Raw genomic sequence first — 18,642 nt, forward strand, 5'->3', positions numbered from 1 at the left:
CTTGTATATCAAGTCAAAATGTATTTAAAAATTTTGCTGGTCTTGCAAAACGCTCTCAAACCAAGTTACTCTCAAGCTGATGGAAAATATTCTATCCAAAGCTTTAAAAAAAAAAAAATCTGGAGCTGGGCTTTAAGATGTAATTATAAAGTAGGGAGGGTGATATATCTACAGTATCTCACAAAAGTGAGTACACCCCTCACATTTTTGAAAATATTTTATTATATCTTTTCATGTGACAACACTGAAGAAATGACACTTTACTACAATATAAAGTAGTGAGTGTACAGCTTGTATAACGGTGTAAATTTGCTGTCCCCTCAAAATAACTCAACACACAGCCATTAATGTCTAAACCGCTGGCAACAAAAGTGAGTACACCCCTAAGTGAAAATGTCCAAATTGGGCCCAAAGTGTCAATATTTTGTGTGGCCACCATTATTTTCCAGCACTGCCTTAACCCTCTTGGGCATGGAGTTCACCAGAGCTTCACAGGTTGCCACTGGAGTCCTCTTCCACTCCTACATGATGACATCACGAAGCTTGTGGATGTTGGAGACCTTGCGCTTCTCCACCTTCTGTTTGAGGATGCCCCACAGATGCTCAATAGGGTTTAGGTCTGGAGACATGCTTGGCCAGTCCATCACCTTTACCCTCAGCTTCTTTAGCAAGGCAGTGGTCATCTTAGAGGTGTGTTTGGGGCCCTTATGTTGGAATACTGCCCTGCGGCCCAGTCTCCGAAAGGAGGGGGTCATGCTCTGCTTCAGTATGTCACAGTACATGTTGGCATTCATGCTTCCCTCAATGATCTGTAGCTCCCCAGTGCCGGCAGCACTTATGCAGCCCCAGACCATGACACTCCCATCACCATGCTTGACTGTAGGCAAGACACACTTGTCTTTGTACTCCTCACCTGGTTGTCGCCACACACGCTTAAAATCATCTAAACAAAATAAGTTTATCTTGGTCTCATCACACCACAGGACATGGTTCCAGTAATCCATGTCCTTAGTCTGCTTGTCTTCAGAAAACTGTTTGCAGGCTTTCTTGTGCATCATCTTTAGAAGAGGCTTCCTTCTGGGACGACAGCCATGCAGACCAATTTGATGCAGTGTGCGGCGTATGGTCTGAGCACTGACAGGCTGACCCCCCACCCCTTCAACCTCTGTAGCAATGCTGGCAGCACTCATACATCTATTCCCCCAAAAAAATCTCTGGATATGATGCTGAGCACGGGCACTCAACTTCTTTGGTCGATCATGGCGAGGCCTGTTCTGAGTGGAACCTGTCCTTTTAAACCGCTTATGGTCTTGGCCACCATGCTGCAGCTCAGTTTCATGGTCTTGGCAATCTTCTTATAGCCTAGGCCATCTTTATGTAGAGCAAAAATTCTTTTTTTCAGAAAGTTCTTTGCCATGAGGTGTCATGTTGAACGTCAAGTGACCAGTATGAAAGAGTGAGAGCGATAACACCAAAATTTAACACACCGCACCCCCATTTACACCTGAGACCTTGTAACACTAACGAGTCACGTGACACCGGGGAGGGAAAATGGCTAACTTGGCCCAATTTGGACATTTTCACTTAGGGGTGTACTCACTTTTGTTGCCAGCGGTTTAGACATTAATGGCTGTATGTTGAGTTATTTTGAGGGGACAGCAAATTTACACTGTTATACAAGCTGTACACTCACTACTTTACATTGTAGCAAAGTGTCATTTCTTCAGTGTTGTCACATGAAAAGATAGAATAAAATATTAACAAAAATGGGAGGGGTGTACTCACTTTTGTGACATACTGTATATCTACATCTACAGAGGAGTAACTCAACATTACTGGGTTATTATGTGTCGATAACATATTTCTACTTTATTCCTTAAATAAATAGTGTTATCTTATGTGCTTTGAGCTCCCGTTATTGTTTAGCAAACAGAGCTTAGCAGCACTGCAAATATTGGTTATAAGTCCTTATGGATGAGTGCCAATTCACAGTAAAACTGGCTTAAAATTACATCTAAGCAAGAAAAAAAAAAGAGAAAAAAAATCTCTTTAAAACCCAGCAAGTATAGAAAAAATTCTGTTGATCTGCTAGAAATCCAGCGTACGCCTTTCTGTTTGAGCTGACCTATCAGCCCCGCCCTGTTCTCCTGGACTATGGAACACCCCCCTCTTATTATCTACCCAACAAAGAGGGAGGTGTTCTGTAGCCCACCAAAGTCTAATGGGGGGGGGGGGGGCTGATAACATTTCTTGGGATTTTATTGCAGCAGAGGCAAAAATGTTCAGGAGATAAGGAGCTCTCTGGATTTCTGAGAGGAGTCACTGGTAGTTTCCTGTACTTGCGGCAATTTAAAATAGATAAAGCAATGGGGAAATGTGCAAGCATTGCAAAGAAGTACTGAATATGTTTTTATTTTCATTTGCCTTTACCTTGAAGCTGTATTAAACCCAAAACCAAAAATGTAATCTACTGCAGTTTACCAATCATTAGATGAGGTGGCTGCATTCGTTTTCTTATTTTAAGGCTCATTTCCCCTCTGTTTTCATGGGGTGATCCAGCCAGTAACATACCTCCTGTGTTACATTGTCTACATTCTGGATGAAGGAGCATCAGAGACACCTTTGGACAGCAGCATTGTCTGACCGGGGGGAGGGGAGTGTTAGATATACTAGCAGATTTATATACACTAAACATATTGAAGCCAAACTCCAGCTAAGACCGGCCGTACGTGTGAATTTCTATCCTGCAAACTGGAAATTCGCACGATTACCCCATCAACACAAACAGTGCTGACAGCGGAATCAGGGGAGGAGGCGGGAGAAGACGGTGATTATCACTAGCGACTACAGCAGCCGCTTGCGATAATGGGAAGCGAACCCCGCAAGGCTAGTTGTACCCAAGTTGATCACTCGATCAACTTGGTACATTCATCTTGCCAATTAACCACTTGCCGACGGCTGGCCGTCATATGACGTCCTGGGCTTTGTGGGGGGATATCTGAAAGATGCCTGAAGCTACAGGCAATCATTCAGATATCGTCTTTTCCAGCCGGCGATTCCCTACACCATAAGAATGATCATAGCGGCTGGTCAGCCGCTTGATCGTTCTTACGGGCAGCGAGAGGGGATGCCCTCCCTCTCCCGCCGCCCTCCAGGGCTTCTACCGACTCACCGCTGAGTCGGAGAACGGATCCGCCGGCCCCGGATGTTTACCACAGAGATTTCCGCCGGACCAGATGGTCGCTGGAGTCTCTATGATCGCCGGAGGCCGGGCGCGATGTTATGACGTCACGCCTGGCCTCTGCATTCAAACAAATGGCGCCGCCTCCACTGGGAAGCCGAGATCGTTTTTTTTTTCTTTTTATTTCAGGCTTCCCAGCCTAGAGGTGAGATGTGGGGTCTTATTGACCACATATCTCACTGTAAAGAGGACCTGTCATGCCATATTTCTATTACAAGGGAAGTTTACATTCCTTGTAATAGGAATAAAAGTGACCAAATTATTTATTTTTTTTTTAAGTGTCAAACTAAAAAATGCAAAGTAAAATTAACAATAAAAAAAAATAAGAATGTTTTTAAAGCGCCCCTGTCCCCGTGTGCTCGCCCGCAGAAGCAAACGCATACGCAAGTCCCGCCCACATATGAAAACGGTGTTCAAACCACACATGTGAGTTGTCACCGCGAACGTCAGATCGAGAGCAATAATTCTAGCCCTAGACCTCCTCTGCAATTGAAGATATGTAACCAGTAAACATTTTTAAAGCGTCACCTATGGGGATTTTTAAGTACCGAAGTTTGGCGCCATTCCACGAGCGTGTGCAATGTTGAAGCGTGACATGTTACGTATCTATTTACTCGGCGTAACTTCATCTTTCACATTAGGCAAAAAAATTGGGCTAACTTTACTGTTTTGGTTTTTGTTTTTAAAGCACAAAACTTTTTTTTTTTTAAAGCGTTTGAAAAATTGCAAATACCGTGCAAGATAAAAAGTTGCAATATTCTCTAGGGTCTCTGCTAAAAAAACATATATGTTTGGGGGTTCCATGTCATTTTCTAGCAAAAAAATGATGATTTTTACATGTAGGAGAGAAATGTCAGAATTGGCCTGGTTGGTAAGTGATTAACAGTTCGAATCCCGGCCGGTTCAGCAGGATTCGAACCGTGTATGGCTAGCCTTTATAAGCAATTACAGCAACACTTTTTTTTTTTCTTTTTGGGATAAATGTTTTACATAAATAAAAGCTGATCATTGTAAGCACCCCTGCCAGTGGTAAATGGTTCATCTCAACACTCTAATGCCGCGTACACACGGTCGGACTTTTCGGCTACAACCTGTCCGACAGACTTTCAACGGACTTTTGTCGGACTTGCGCCAGACTTTCTTACGAACGGACTTGCCTACATACGATCACACAAAAGTCCGACGGATTCGTATGTGATGACGTACACCGGACTAAAATAAGGAAGTTGATAGCCAGTAGCCAATAGCTGCCCTAGTGTGGGTTTTTGTCCGTCGGACTAGCATACAGACGAGCGGATTTCTGGGTCCGGCGTAGTTACGACGTAAAGATTTGAAGCATGTTTCAAATCTAAAGTCCGTCAGATTTGCGGCTGGAAAAGTCCGCTAAAAGCCCACACACGATCGGATTGTCAGCCAGCTTTAGTCCGTCGGCGTCCATCGGACTTTTGTAGACGAAAAGTCCGACCGTGTGTACGCGGCATAAGGCTACAGTCACACCAGCAATTTAGGCCAGTGCGAATTGTAGAGATTAGATGTATATTCCTGTTGTGGCTCGATACGGCCGCTGGGCCCTGTTCACTATTGGCGGCTCTCTGCACAGCCAGGGATTACCTGCGTTGCTCGCGGCTCAGCCACAATCACCGCAGGTAATCATTTGCTGTGTGGACAGCAGTGAATAGCTGGAGCCGCCAGTGACCCGTCATTATAGTGAATGGGGTCAGCAGCCAGACCGAGCCATTCAGAGCTGCAGCAGGAATCTCAGATTCCTGCCGTTACAATTCACACCGGCATAAATCTTCGGTGCGAATGTAGCCTAACTGCTACATCTGCAGGACAGCTTGTTCTTTTGAAAAACAAAAAGACTTACTGACTAGATCACCAGATGAAAATAAAGGAAAAAGTCTCAGGGCCAGCTCACACCACAAGCAGTCCAGTGCGTTTTTTTCCGCATCAAAAACGCATAGAAAGTAGGTTATATGGTTTTCAATGGCATAGTTTACACCAGTGCAACGCATTGGAACACCCATGTTCTTATTTACGGTTAAGGAAAAAAAAAAGGGGGGAAAATTCACTGGACTGCATTAAAAACACACCAAAAACGAGAATGCAAAAAAAGGATCTGGAGCGCATCCGGACTGCCTTTCTATGGTGTGAACTGACCCTAAAAGAAACAAATGCAGCCATCACAACTAAGAGTTGGTAGGCTCCAGTATAATAAATGTTTGCTTTGGGGTTTAAAGCGGTAGTAAACTGCCATGCTTTTTTTTTTTTTTTAAACCTGCAAGGTAAATGCATCGCATACTAGCACATTATGTAAAACTTACCTTAAAATTAAACGCCCTCCAGCGATGCGCTGTCATCTTCACCCAGTCGTCACTCCTGCACTTTTCACGGCAAAGGTCTCTGAATAAACGGCATGCCGTTCCTTCAGAACGCATGCGCCGGTGACGTCACCGGCCCATTCACAAGTAAATATCTCCTAAACAGCGCACATTTAGGAGATACAGGCGGTAAAATAAGTATTGGACACGTCACCATTTTTCTATGTAAATATATTTATAAAGGTGCTACTGACATGACATTTTCACCCCATGTCCATAACACATACAATCCATACATACAAAGACACTAGAACAAATAAGTTCAGAAATGAAGTTATGTGTAATAAAATGAAATGACACAGGGAAAAGTATTGAACACGCTAACTGAAATGTATTTGGTGTAAAATCCTTTGTTGGTAATGACAGCTTCAAGACGCCTCCTGTATGGAGAAACTAGTCGCATGCATTGCTCAGGTGTGATTTTGGCCCATTCTTCCACCCAGTCTTCAAATCTTGAAGGTTCCGTGGGCCTCTTCTATGAACTCTGACCTTTAGTTCTTTCCATAAATTTTTTATTGGATTGAAGTCAGGTGATTGGCTGGGCCATTCTAGCAGCTTTCGTTTCTTTCTTTTAAAGGCAGCATTCACACCTGAGCGTTTTCAGCAGGTAAAACGCCCCAAAAAAGCCTGAAAAACGCCCAGCAAGCAAAACCCTATTCACTTCAATGGCACCTGTTCACATCTGGAGAGTTTCGTCACCTGAAGCAAATGCCTAAAAAACACCCTAAGCTCAAAAAAGAACATGAGCTTCTTTGACGCAGATTACAGGCATTTTTCTGCCTTTTACATTGGTGACCTGCACAAAATCGCGGCAAAAACGTGGTAAAAACCGCTGTGAAATCGCGGTAAAACCGCCCGACTTTGAAACGCTCAGGTGTGAATGCAGCCTGAAACCAATTGAGAGTTTCCTTGGCTTTGTCTTTAGGATCATTGGGGTTGATTTACTATAACTGGAGCACTCAAAATCTGGTGCAGCTGTGCATGGGAGCCAATGAGCTTCCAACTTCAGCTTGTTCAATTAAGCTTTGAGAATAAAACCTGGAAGCTGATTGGTTTCTATGCAGAGCTGCACCAGATTTTGCCCTCTCCAGTTTTAGTAAATAACCCCCCATTGTCTTGCTGAAATGTTCACCCTCGTTTTCATCTTCATCATCCTGGTAGATGGCAGCAGATTTTTATCAAGAATATCTTGGTACATTTTTCCATTCTTCTTTCCTTCAATGATATGAAGTTTACCAGTGCCGTATGCTGAAAAACAGCCCCACACCAGTGGCGGCCGGTCCATTAGGGTCCGCCCCCCTAATCCATGCATTCGGCCCCTAATCTACATGCAGGGTGCCGGACGCATGGATTTTAATGGTTCTTTTTTTCCTTTTAAGTGCATGATTAGAGCCTGAGGTGGCAATGGGTGTCTTGTTTGCCGCCCCCCCACATAAATACAGCACCAGCCGTTACTGCCCCACACCATGATGTTCCCACCTCCAAACTTCACTGTTGGTATGAGGGTGTTTTTGGGGTGATTTTGACCTCCAAACATGGAGTATATTATGGCAACCGAAGAGTTAAATTTTGGTCTCACCTGACCAGACTTTATTCTCCCAGTATTTCACTGGATTTTCTAAATGTTGTGCAGCAAACTTTAAACTAGCTTCAACATGCTTTTTTTTCAGCAATGGAGTCTTGCCTGGTGAGCGTGCATACAGGCAATGACGGGTGAGTGCGTTACTTATTGCATTCTTTGAAACAATTGTACCTGCTAATTCCAGGTCTTTCTGAAGCTCCCCACAAGTGGTCCTTGGCTCTAGGACAACTCTTCTGATAATTCTCTTGACTCAGAAATCTTGCGAGGAGCACCGGGTCATAGCCGGTTTATGGTGAAATTATGTTCTTTCCACTTCCGGATTATGGCCCTAACAGTGCTCACTGGAACATTCATAAGTTTAGAAAATCCTTCTGTAACCAATGTCATCATTATGTTTTGCAACAATAAGATTGCATAGGTCTTGAGAGCTCTTTGCTTTTACCCATCATGTGATGTTCCTTGTGTGACACCTTGGTAATGAGACACCTTTTTATAGGCCATCAGTTGAGACTGAACCAGCTGATATTAAATTACACTGACAAGGGGCAGGATTGCTTTCTAATTACTGATAGATTTCAGCTGGTGTCTTGTCTTTCCATGCCTTTTTGCACTTCCCTTTCTTCATGGGTTCAATACTTTTTCCCTGTGTCATTCCATTTTATTACACATAACTTAATTTCTGAACTTATTTGTTTTCGTTTCTTTGTATGTATGGATGTCAATAGCACCTTTAGAAATAGATTTACCTAGAAAAATGGTGATGTCTTCAATACTTCTTATTATAGGCTTACCCTGGGTCGGCGCTCCCGCCAGGCGAACTAGGCAGCGAACTAGGGTGCACTGCTGCCTAGGGGGTGCAGGCTAGGCAGCCCTGGGCTTATCTATAGGTAAATATCAACCAAGGGAGTTTACTCCTATTTTATTATCTTTTTGAGGTTACAGGGAATAACATGCAGCCCTCTTATGCCTAACTGTTCACAAATTACTGTGAATACTTCCCTGTATTGCCAGTACCATTTCCACCCCGAGTTTTGTTCACCAAGTTGTGCCAAGAGATTCTTCAAGCCAAGACAAAAGAATCGGGGATATTCAACCTGACACCATCACCCCTAAAGTAATGAACAGTTTAGAGGTGGACTATTCTTTTAAAGTGAACCTGTGCTGTGTCCACACAGTACAACTAATGGGAATGAAAGTTTTTGTGTAAGGTACGAGTTGCCACCATGATATCTTAAATAATTGGAAAAATGGGTGCTAAGGGAAAGTCTTTGGAGTTTTAAATTACCCCAAACTGGAAACAACACTGGAAGAAGCAACAGGCTGATCCTCTATAGAAGTCGAAGCGTTGTCATTTCATTTCGGGGTAATAGTAAACGGTGAATGATCAGGGGTTAGACAGGCCATAGATGATACGATTTTCTTTCCTGCAACCACGAGTTGCAGGAAAGAAAATCGCTTGATTCCCTTATCAACACAGTCAGTGTTGGGGGAAACCCTCCTGCAAAGCCATTGTGTTGTCCTAAGAAGGGGGTACAGGCCACTGGCAATAATCGCATGTAAAAATCCGATATGCTGGTTGTACCCAAGTTGATCGATGGATTGACTTGGGTACTATCAGCTTGCCCATAGATGGTTCGAATCTAGGCCGGTCCCTGTTGAACCGGCTGAGATTTGAACCATCTATGGCCGGTTTTAGGCATGCCATAGATTATGTGACTTTCTATCCTGCAACCTGTGAAAATCGCTTGATGGGAGAATCCCTCCCACAGAACTGTGGTGTTCTCCTGGCAGGGGAGCACGAGGAGCCCCACCTGCCGGGAGAACACTATCAATATTGCTATGAGCTGTAGCCGCTGCCAATAATCGCATGCTAGAGATTTGACATGCTGGATGTACCCAAGTAGATCAATGGAGGAACTGGCCGAGATTCAAACCATCAATGAACAGCTTAAGCCCATCAGTCAGCAACTCTCAAAGTTTCTGCGGCCAATGGCTCATAAGCCACTAAGTGCTCAGCCTGACCAGCATTCTCACCAACTGGGTCTTCAGAGACATGGCAAGCGTGGAGGCAATGCCAATGGCTATGGACCTGGAAAGTGCTCTGCAGCTAACTTTTACCGGAAGGGAGTCTGGAAAAAACGTCTTTTGTGGAACCCAGTTCCTTAAAACCCCTTCTAGGCTATGCCTGCAATATCCAGTTCAGCATAACATGGACACAGTAGTCCAAAAGCCAGGCTGAGGATGACTGCACTAAAAAGTTTTAAGCAAAAAAGCAAAGAGACAAGGCTCCAGCAGTGATGTGGTCAATAGTATTGATTGAAGAAAAAATAGAAAATAAAAAGAGGAACGTTATCCTGGGTTTGCCTATTTTTTTGTTTTCTATTTTCCAGTGTCTAATCCTCCTGTAGGTGGCTGTATAACCGCAAAAGGTTAAAGACTTCCTGTTTCATTCAATGGACAAGAAAGAAAGTCAATTTATATCCTTTGTGGCTATTGAGGCATATATTTAACCAAAAGTTTTTTGTGTTCAGAGTTCAGCCTTAAAATGGCTCTAAAAGGTAGAAGTTTTTTTTTTTTTTTTTGTATCTTTATGCATTGTATGCTTAAAGATAAAAAGCCTTCTGTGTGTGGCAGCCCCCCTAATACTTACCTGAGGTTCCTCTAGATCAGTGTGCCTCAACTCCAGTCCTCAGGACCCACTAACAGGCCAGGTTTTATGTATTACCTGGAAGAGATGCAGACTAGAATGCTGCAATCACTGATCAGCAAATGATATCACCTGTGATGTATTTCAGTTATCTTGCAAACCACCTGGCCTGTTGGTGGGTCCAGAGGACAGGAGTTGAGAACCACTGACCTAGATCCATCGATGTTGCAGGAGTGTCTCGGCTGCCCAGGACTCCCCTCCTCATTGGCTGAGACAGCAGTGCGGCACCATTGGATCACGCTGCTGTCAAAGTCAGTCAGCCAATGAGGAGAGAAAGGAGGCGGGGCCAGGCCATGGCTCCATATCTCAATGGATGCAAGGAGCTGCGGTTCGGCTTGAGTGCCCCCATAGCAATTTTCTTGCTGTGGGGGCGCTCAACAGGAAGGAGGGGCCAGGAGTACCGAAGAGGGACACAAGTAGAGGAGGATCCGGGCTGCTCTGTGCAAATCCACTGCACAGTGCAGGTAAGAATAACATGTTTGTTATTCTTAACTAAAAAAAAAAAAACAAGACTTTAGTATCACTTTAACCACTTGCCACCCAAGCCAATTCTGACACTTCTCTCCTACTTGAAAAACTCTTTGCTAGTAAATTACTCAGAACCCCCTAACATTATATATGCTTTTTTAGCAGAGACCAAAGGGAATAAAATGGTGGTCGTTGCAACTTTTTACATCGCACGGTATTTGCGCAGCAATTTTTGAAACGCATTTTTTTGTAAAGAAAAACTTTCATTAATTAAAAATAAAAAAAAAAACACTAAAGTTAGTTAGATTTTTTTGTATACTATGAAAGATGATGTTATGCCAAGTAAATAGATGCCCAACATGTCACGCATTAAAATTGCGCACACTTATGGAATGGCGCCAAACTTCAGTACTTAAAAATCTCCATGGGGACGCTTTAACATTTTTTACAGGTTACCTATTTAGAATTACAGAGGAGGTCTTGGGCTAGAATTATTGCTCTCTCTCGCTTTAACGTTTGCGGCGATATGTCACATGTGTGGTTTGAACGCTGTTTACATATGCAGGCGCAATGTACCTATGCGCTTGCTTGTGCGAGTGAGCATGTGGGGATGGGGGTGCTTTATTTTTTTTTTTTAATGGTTTATTTTACTTTTATTTTGTGACACTTTTCCTTTACATTTTTTTTTTAATCACTTTTATTCCTATTACAAGGAATGTAAACATCCCTTGTAATAGGAATAGGGCATGGCAGGTCCTCTTTACAGTGAGATCTGGGGTCTATAAGTCCCCGCATCTCGCCTCTAGGCTGGAAAGCCTAAAACGAAAAAATAAAAAAATAAAACGTTCTCAGCTTCACAGCCGAGGCAACAGCAGTGTTTACAAATGCCGAGGCCGGACATGACGTCATAACATCACACCCAGCCTCCAAAGGTCATAGAGCTGACCAGGGACCAACTGGTCCTCGGTCAGCTCTATGGTAAACAGCCACAGCCGGCCGATTTATTCTCTGGCTAGCCGATCGCACAGGTAAGCCGGTAGAAGCACCGGAGGGCGCGCGGGAGTGGCCTATGATTGTTTTTATGGTGCACAGAATCGCCGGCAGTAAAAGAAGATATCTGAATGATGCCTGTAGCTGCACCTAGCATTCAGATATCCCCACTCAAAGTCTGCAACGTCAAAGGACGTCATCGGGCGGGAAGTGGTTAAGTACGAAGCCACATAATCAGATAAATATATGCATGTATAAAAAAATAATTATATATATATACACACACACTGATATAGATTTGTAACAAACAGGAGGCAGTGATTTTGATAAAATACCTTTTGGTGGGACTTCCGGCACTTCATGAAGACTGCTAAGTTTTGGAGATCCAATGCTGATTATAGAAAAAAAACAACCATTTTAAGTAAATGCAACCATAGGCCCAATTTAAAGGAACACTGTACAGTGGGAAATATGTAGGTGGCCATTGCTGACATCCTTGGGAAAATGCTAGTTGCCAGATGATACTTGGCTTCAATGCTTTCTGAGTCCACTGACCCAGAACCATTAAGCCGTCAGAACTCTTAACTTCTATTTTTGTTTTCTGGTCTGTAACTCAGAAACTTTTGAAGGCATAGGATCATTAGGATAACCAGGCAACTAGCATTTTTACATAGGAAGGTGAGCAATATAGTTCTTCTACTCCAATTTTTCTTTAACCACTTCAGCTCCAGAAGGCTTACCCCCCCCCCCCTTCATGACCAGGCCATTTTTTGCGTTACAGCAATGCGTTTGATATACAAGTAGTGTCATGTCACAACTGAGTATAAAAGAGAAGAGAGGCGCCTCTAAGTGTAGTAATATTGTTACATTTAATGAAGGTACAACATTTAGCAACTCACATGGTTGATGATTAAAACCGGCACATCTAAGTATTCAGGCATCCGGGGTAAAGATGTCCACATAGACCGTCCTCTGCACCGCCATTGGTGCCGTCCCTTCCACGCTGCGCTCCACGAGCGGTTCAAGCCTCGCTTTCAGACCGCTCTACTGCAGGGTAGTCTTCCTGGTCACAATTGCAGACAGCTTTACCCCGGATGCCTGCATACTTAGATGTGCCACTTTTAATCATCAACCATGTGAGTTGCTAAATGTTGTACCTTCATTAACTGTAACCATATTGCTACACTTAGAGGCACCTCTCTTCTCTTTTATACCCTCCATCTCCTGCTGGATTTTGCTTCTAATCCCCTTGTGGAGGCTTCCATTTGTGGAGGGACATTTTATGGTTACACAACCCATCACATTGATATAATCTTTTTATATGGACTATAAACTGAAGGACCTATAAATAAATAGTTGTGGAACGAATCATTTGAGTTTCCATCATTTCTTATGGGGAAATTTGCTTTGATATACAAGTGCTTTGGATTACAAGCATGCTTCCGGAACGAATTATGCTCGCAATCCAAGGTTTTACTGTACTTTAAAGCTGGGGCTGCACTGAAAAGGTTAAATGCTTGTTTAGGTCTAGGCGACACAGAAAAGAAGATCTGCTTACCCGGACCTCTGCACTGCTAGACTGGTCCCTGCAGTGTCTTTTGCCCAATGCTCCAGCACACTAAGGTCCTGACGTCATCAAGCCCCAATGCAGGATCTATAGCCCAGCATTTAACACGATGATGCCAAGGGGCAGTCCATCGCCAGAACGAGGGGAGGAGGAGGATCAAGCAAGTTAAAGTGCAAAAACTTCTCCCACAGACTAAACAAACAGTTAGCCCTTGCAGTGTGAGTGCAGTGTGGGTACATTCCTACTGCAAGGGATGATTTTCACGTTTCCCAGAGTTGGGCTTTAACCGGCTCCCGACCGGCGCACGCCGATGTACGGTCGGCAGAATGGCACGGCTGGGCAAATGGGTGTAACTGTACGTCCCTTTAAATTTGCCACCGTGCCACTGTGTGCGCGCCGCTGGCCGGGAGCTCTGTGAGTCCAGTCGCGGGATACCCGCGATCGCCTCACGGTGAGGAAGAACGGGGAGGTGCTGATGTAAACAAGCATCTCCCCCGTTCTGCCTAGTGACAGTGTCACTGATCTCTGCTCCCTGTGATCGGGAGCAGAGATCAGTGACGTGTCACACGTAGCCACGCCCCCCCACAGTTAGAAACACGCCCCAAGACACACTTAACCCCTACACTGCCACCTAGTGGTTAACCCCTTCACCGCCAGTGTCATTTACACAGGAATCAGTGCATTTGTATAGCACTGATTGCTGTATAAATGACAATGGTCCCATAAATGTGTAAAACATGTCCGATGTGTCCGCCATAATGTCGCAGTCACGATAAAAATTGCTGATCGCCACCATTACTAGTAAGAAAAAAAATTATTAATAAAAAAGCCATAAAACTATCCCCTATTTTGTAAACGCTATAACTTTTGCGCAAACCAATCAATAAATGCTTATTGCGATTTTTTTTTTACCAATATTATGTAGAATAGGTATCGGCCTAAACTAAGGAAAAAAAAATGTTTTTTTAAATATTTTTTGGGGATATCTATTATAGCAAAAAAGTAAAAAATAATGCGTTTTTTTCAAAATTGTCGCTATTTTTTGTTTATAGCGCAAAAAATAAAAACCGCAGAGGTGATCAAATACCACCAAAAGAAAGCTCTATTTGTGGGAAAAAAAGGAAGTCAATTTTGTTTGGGAGCAACGTCACACGACCGCGCAATTGTCAGTTAAAGCGACGCAGCGCCGAATCGCAAAAAAAGTAGTCTGGTCAGGAAGGGGGTAAATTCTTCCGGGGCTGAAGCGGTTAAAAGTCAAGCCAAAACAGATACCATAACTAGTCAGGATGGACATTGACATACAGTATACAGCCACCCAATAAAATAAAAAAAAATTGGTAAATTAGAAGCTTGATTTCTTTCTGTTAATGCCTCATTCCTCCCTTCTCTCTACCACTAAGGGAAGGAAAGGGAAGGAAGATGGTGTACCACTCTAAAACAGAACATCTACTAGCACCAACCTTGGTCTCCTGGATAGAACTTCTGACTGGAGATATTTGGAGGGGGACGTACAACAGGAACCGTAGTCTACCAAAAGGAACACAATATTTGTTATGCATTCAAAAAGTTCCACCATAAACGATTAGTAAAGTGTAAAAAATGTAAATAGAGATTCAGACTATTTATATAGCAAAAAGTCTTGGATAAAAGAGCACATTATTCACTGATGAAAAATGTAATTCACAAAAAAAAAAAAAGAAGCAAAATGAATGATATATTCTAAAATTAGTAGAAGCCTAGATGCAAATCAATGGGCTTCCTAAGAAAACTTAAAGCAGTAGTACACCTAAAAGCAAACATTTATTATATTGCAGCTTACCAATTCTTGGATGAGATGGCTGCATTTGTTTTTTTTTTTAGGCTCTTTTTCCTTTATTTCCAACTAGTGATCTAGCCAGTAAGTCTTTTTTTTTTTAACACAACAACAAACTGTCCTGCAGATGTAGCAGTTACAGGGATGAGACAAACCATTTAACACTGACAGGGTTGGTTATAATCAGTTTTTTTTGTAAAACCTTTATCCCGAAAAGGAACATCTACTTATAAAGTGCCATCTGGTGTTTGGCTTGAATTTGTTAGTGCATCTACCAGGGGCGGATCCAGGGGGGGTTGGGGGGCGGATTTACGGGGCAATTGCCCTCTCCGAGAATGCGGGTGAGTGCGTGGGCGGGCTGGCAGCCGTCTCCGCGGGTGAGAGAGCCGGCGGGCGGCTCCGCGGCTGAGAGCACGGGCGGCTCGGTTAGTGAGAGACAGCGGGCTGCTGGCCAATCAGGGAGCCGGCAAGCGGGGGGAGCAGAGAGATGACATCATCTCTCACCGCCCGGCGCCTGCCCTGCATCCCTGCAGTTCCGCCCTCACTGTGCAGTGTGCAGGCAGCCGCGGCAGCAGAGAGAATACATCATCTCTCTGCTGCTTGATTGGTAATCTGCTGCCTGACTCTGGGACACAGCAAGAGACAATTATAGCAGGCGAGTGACAATCCGCAACGTGTGGCATGGGACGTAGCAAGTGCCAATCCGCAACGTGTGGCAAGTGACAATCTGCAACGTGTGGCATGGGACGTGGCAAGTGACAATCCGCAACGTGTGGCATTAGACATGGCAAGTGACAATCTGCAACGTGTGGCATGGGACGTGGCAAGTGACAATCCGCAACGTGTGGCAAGTGACAATCTGCAACGTGTGGCAGGTGATGTGGCAAGTGACAATCTGCATCTGGTGACAGGCGATGTGGCAAGTGACACGCTCAGGGCTCCCACCGATTCTGCATTATGGCAAGTTGAACCATTTCATTTTTTAAAACAATGTAATAATAGTAATAATGTGCTTCAATCATCCCGACACCATAACAACCATGGTGCAGTGATGATTGAAGCGCTAACACCAGCCATTTCTCCGATAAATTTACCCCAAAAAAAGTATTTTCTGGCAGTGCCCCTCCCAAGACTAGGCTCTGGATCCGGCCCCGGCATCTATAGTACATCTGCTATTACATCTAACACTCCCCTCCCCCAAAACTGACAATTCTGCTGTCCAAAGTGGTCTGTGTTGCTCCTTCATCCAGAGTGTAGACATTCTAATACAGGAGGTGTGTTACCGGCTGGATCACCAGGGGAAAAAAAGAAAACTAATGCAGCCATCACACCCTATGATTGGCAACCTGCAATATATTACAGTTTCGGGATCAATAGCATTTTAAGATGAACCTTTGCCCCGGTGGTGGGGAAGACAAAGAAAGGGTGAGTAGTTGCTGATAGGGAGGGTTGGGGATCAGCCCACCCTAAGCTTATTTTGCACACAGGTAGACACTGATAGACTGAATAAATCGCTGACAATTTGCATTCACCGGCCACTTTATTAGCTACACCTTGCTAGTACTGAGTTGGAGCCCCTTTTTCATTCTTTGTGGCATACATTCAACAAGGTGTTGGAAACATTCCTCAGACATTTTGGTCCATAGTGACATGATAGCATCACGCAATTGCTGCAGATTTGTCAGCAGCACATCCATGATGCAAATCTCTTCTTCCACCACATCCCAAAGGTGCTCTATTGGATGAGATCTGGTGACTGTGGAGGCCATTGGAGTACAGTGACCTCATTGTCATGTTCAAGAAACCAGTGTTGAGATGATTGGATCTTTGTGACATGGAGCATTATCCTGCTGGAAGGAGCCATCAGAAGATGGGTACACTGTAGTCATAAAGGTATGGACATGGTCAGCAACAATACTCAGGTAGGTTGTGGTGTTTAAATGATGCTCAATTGGTAATAAGGGGCCCAAAATGTGCCAAGAAAATATCCCCCCCACACCATTACACCACCACCAGCCTGAACCATTCATACAAGGCAGGATGGATCCATGCTTTCATGTTGTTTACACCAAATTCTGACCCTACTGTCTGAATATCGCAGCTGAAATCGAGACTCATCAGACATTTTTCCAATCTTCTATTGTCCAATTTTGGTGATCCTGTGCGAATCGTAGCCTCAGTTAACTGTTCTTAGCTGACAGGAGTGGCACCCGGTGTGGTCTTCTGCTGCTGTAACCCATCTGCTTCAAGGTTCGATGTGATGTGAGTTCAGAGATGGTATTCTGCATACCTTGGGTGTACCGAGTGGTTATTTGAGTTACTGTTGCCTTTCTATCATCTCGAACATGTCTGCCGATTCTCCTCTGACATCAACAAGGCATTTTTGTCTACACAACTGCCGCTCGCTGGATATTTTCTATTTTTTCGGACCATTCTCTGTAAACCAGAGAGATGGTTGTGTGTAAAAATCCCAGTGGATCAGCAGTTTTTGAAATACTCAGACCAGCCTGGCTGGTACAACCACTTAAATCCCCTTTCTTCCCCATTCTGATGCTCGGTTTGAACTTCAGCAAGTTGTCTTCACCACGTCTAGATGCCTGAATGCACCTAATATGTGTACCTAATAAAGTGACTGGTGAGTACATATTACTCCACTGGGGAATCTTTTCCCTCTTCCAATTGAAAAAGAAATTTAATAAATTTATACAACTGGGAGACATAAGGGCTTTGACAGATGAGTGGATCTAGGATTTCAGGTTCAAAGAGCTCACTAAAATACAAAAATGTAATACAAAAATGTGATCATGACAGATGACAGGTTGTAATACTATATAAAAAAAAAATCCCGTTCCTTGAAAGAATTTTAAACCGCATAGTGCTTGTGCGGTGTCATTTGTCCCTTTGTATGCTGTACTATACCTGGTTGATCCTGCCTGTTCCGGTGTCCCCCTTAGTGTGCTCACCACAGTAATCATGGCTGCTAATCCGTGATACCGTGGTCTGTTTACGTGCCTTCATCATCCCGCTGCTCTCCCCCTCTCCTACCCTCCTCGCCTGTCAGCTGTGAGCTGTCTGTGCAAACTGTCTCTTCTACACATGCCCCCCCACTTCTCCTGCCGCTATTTAATCTGCCAGTAAAATTAGTGATTCCAATTCCTGTCAGCCCCTCTGTAATAACAAGATACACTACAGAGTGTGGCTTTTTTAAAATTCTGTAGCTAAATACCTTTTTTCTCATCACTGATGTGCAGTCATGTGACCACTCGGCTGACATTAGAGGGGAAACTCAGCCCCTCCCACTGTAGTCCTTAGTTAAAAAAAGGAGAGCAGTGGGCGGTCACATGACTGCACATCGGCATTGAGAAAAAAGGTATTTAGCTGCAGAATTAAAAAAAAAAAACACACACATTGTGTAGTACATCTTGTTATTACAGAGAGGCTAGCAGGAATTGGAATCACTGACTTTACAACCACTTTACCTGCCTGTGTCTTCCAAGTTCTAATTAGTTTTAGATTGGCCTTTTAAAAAGACTTTAAGCCTTTCAGGCTCTAGCCATGCATTTTGGTAGGAGAGTTTCCTGCATGTACAGATTATACCTTGTTACTTACCACAACCTTCACAATCTACTGTTGTGAAATTCTTCTTTACAAAGTATACAAGTCCCCACAGACTTCAAGGTTTGTGCAGTGTGTAAAAACATTTTCCCCAAAGACTTGAAATGATAAACTTTTTGATACTAAAAACAGAAACAAATGGCTCACAAGTGAAAGTGTGTGAACTAAAACTGCAATGGACCATGACAAGAAATGGATTAACAAAGCAAATGCAGAGTAGAGGTAAGTAATATTAAAGTATACCTGAATTTAAAATGTGAAGATTTGCTGTTATATGG

At 43.6% G+C, this 18,642-nt stretch overlaps 1 protein-coding gene across 1 annotated transcript in view; it reads right to left on the bottom strand.

The window, feature by feature from the left end:
• The window catches only part of LOC141113460 (arf-GAP with SH3 domain, ANK repeat and PH domain-containing protein 1-like), a gene marked incomplete in the record, with an annotated part of 303,097 nt that overhangs the window by 17,813 nt on the left and 266,642 nt on the right, over positions 1 to 18,642 (bottom strand). Inside the window, 2 exon segments of the mRNA XM_073606564.1 lie at positions 11,705 to 11,760; positions 14,397 to 14,463. Of these exon segments, the coding sequence (XP_073462665.1) occupies positions 11,705 to 11,760; positions 14,397 to 14,463 (123 nt within the window).

Source organism: Aquarana catesbeiana, linkage group LG12 (genome assembly GCF_042186555.1).
Source record: "Aquarana catesbeiana isolate 2022-GZ linkage group LG12, ASM4218655v1, whole genome shotgun sequence".
Classification (NCBI taxonomy): domain Eukaryota; kingdom Metazoa; phylum Chordata; class Amphibia; order Anura; family Ranidae; genus Aquarana; species Aquarana catesbeiana.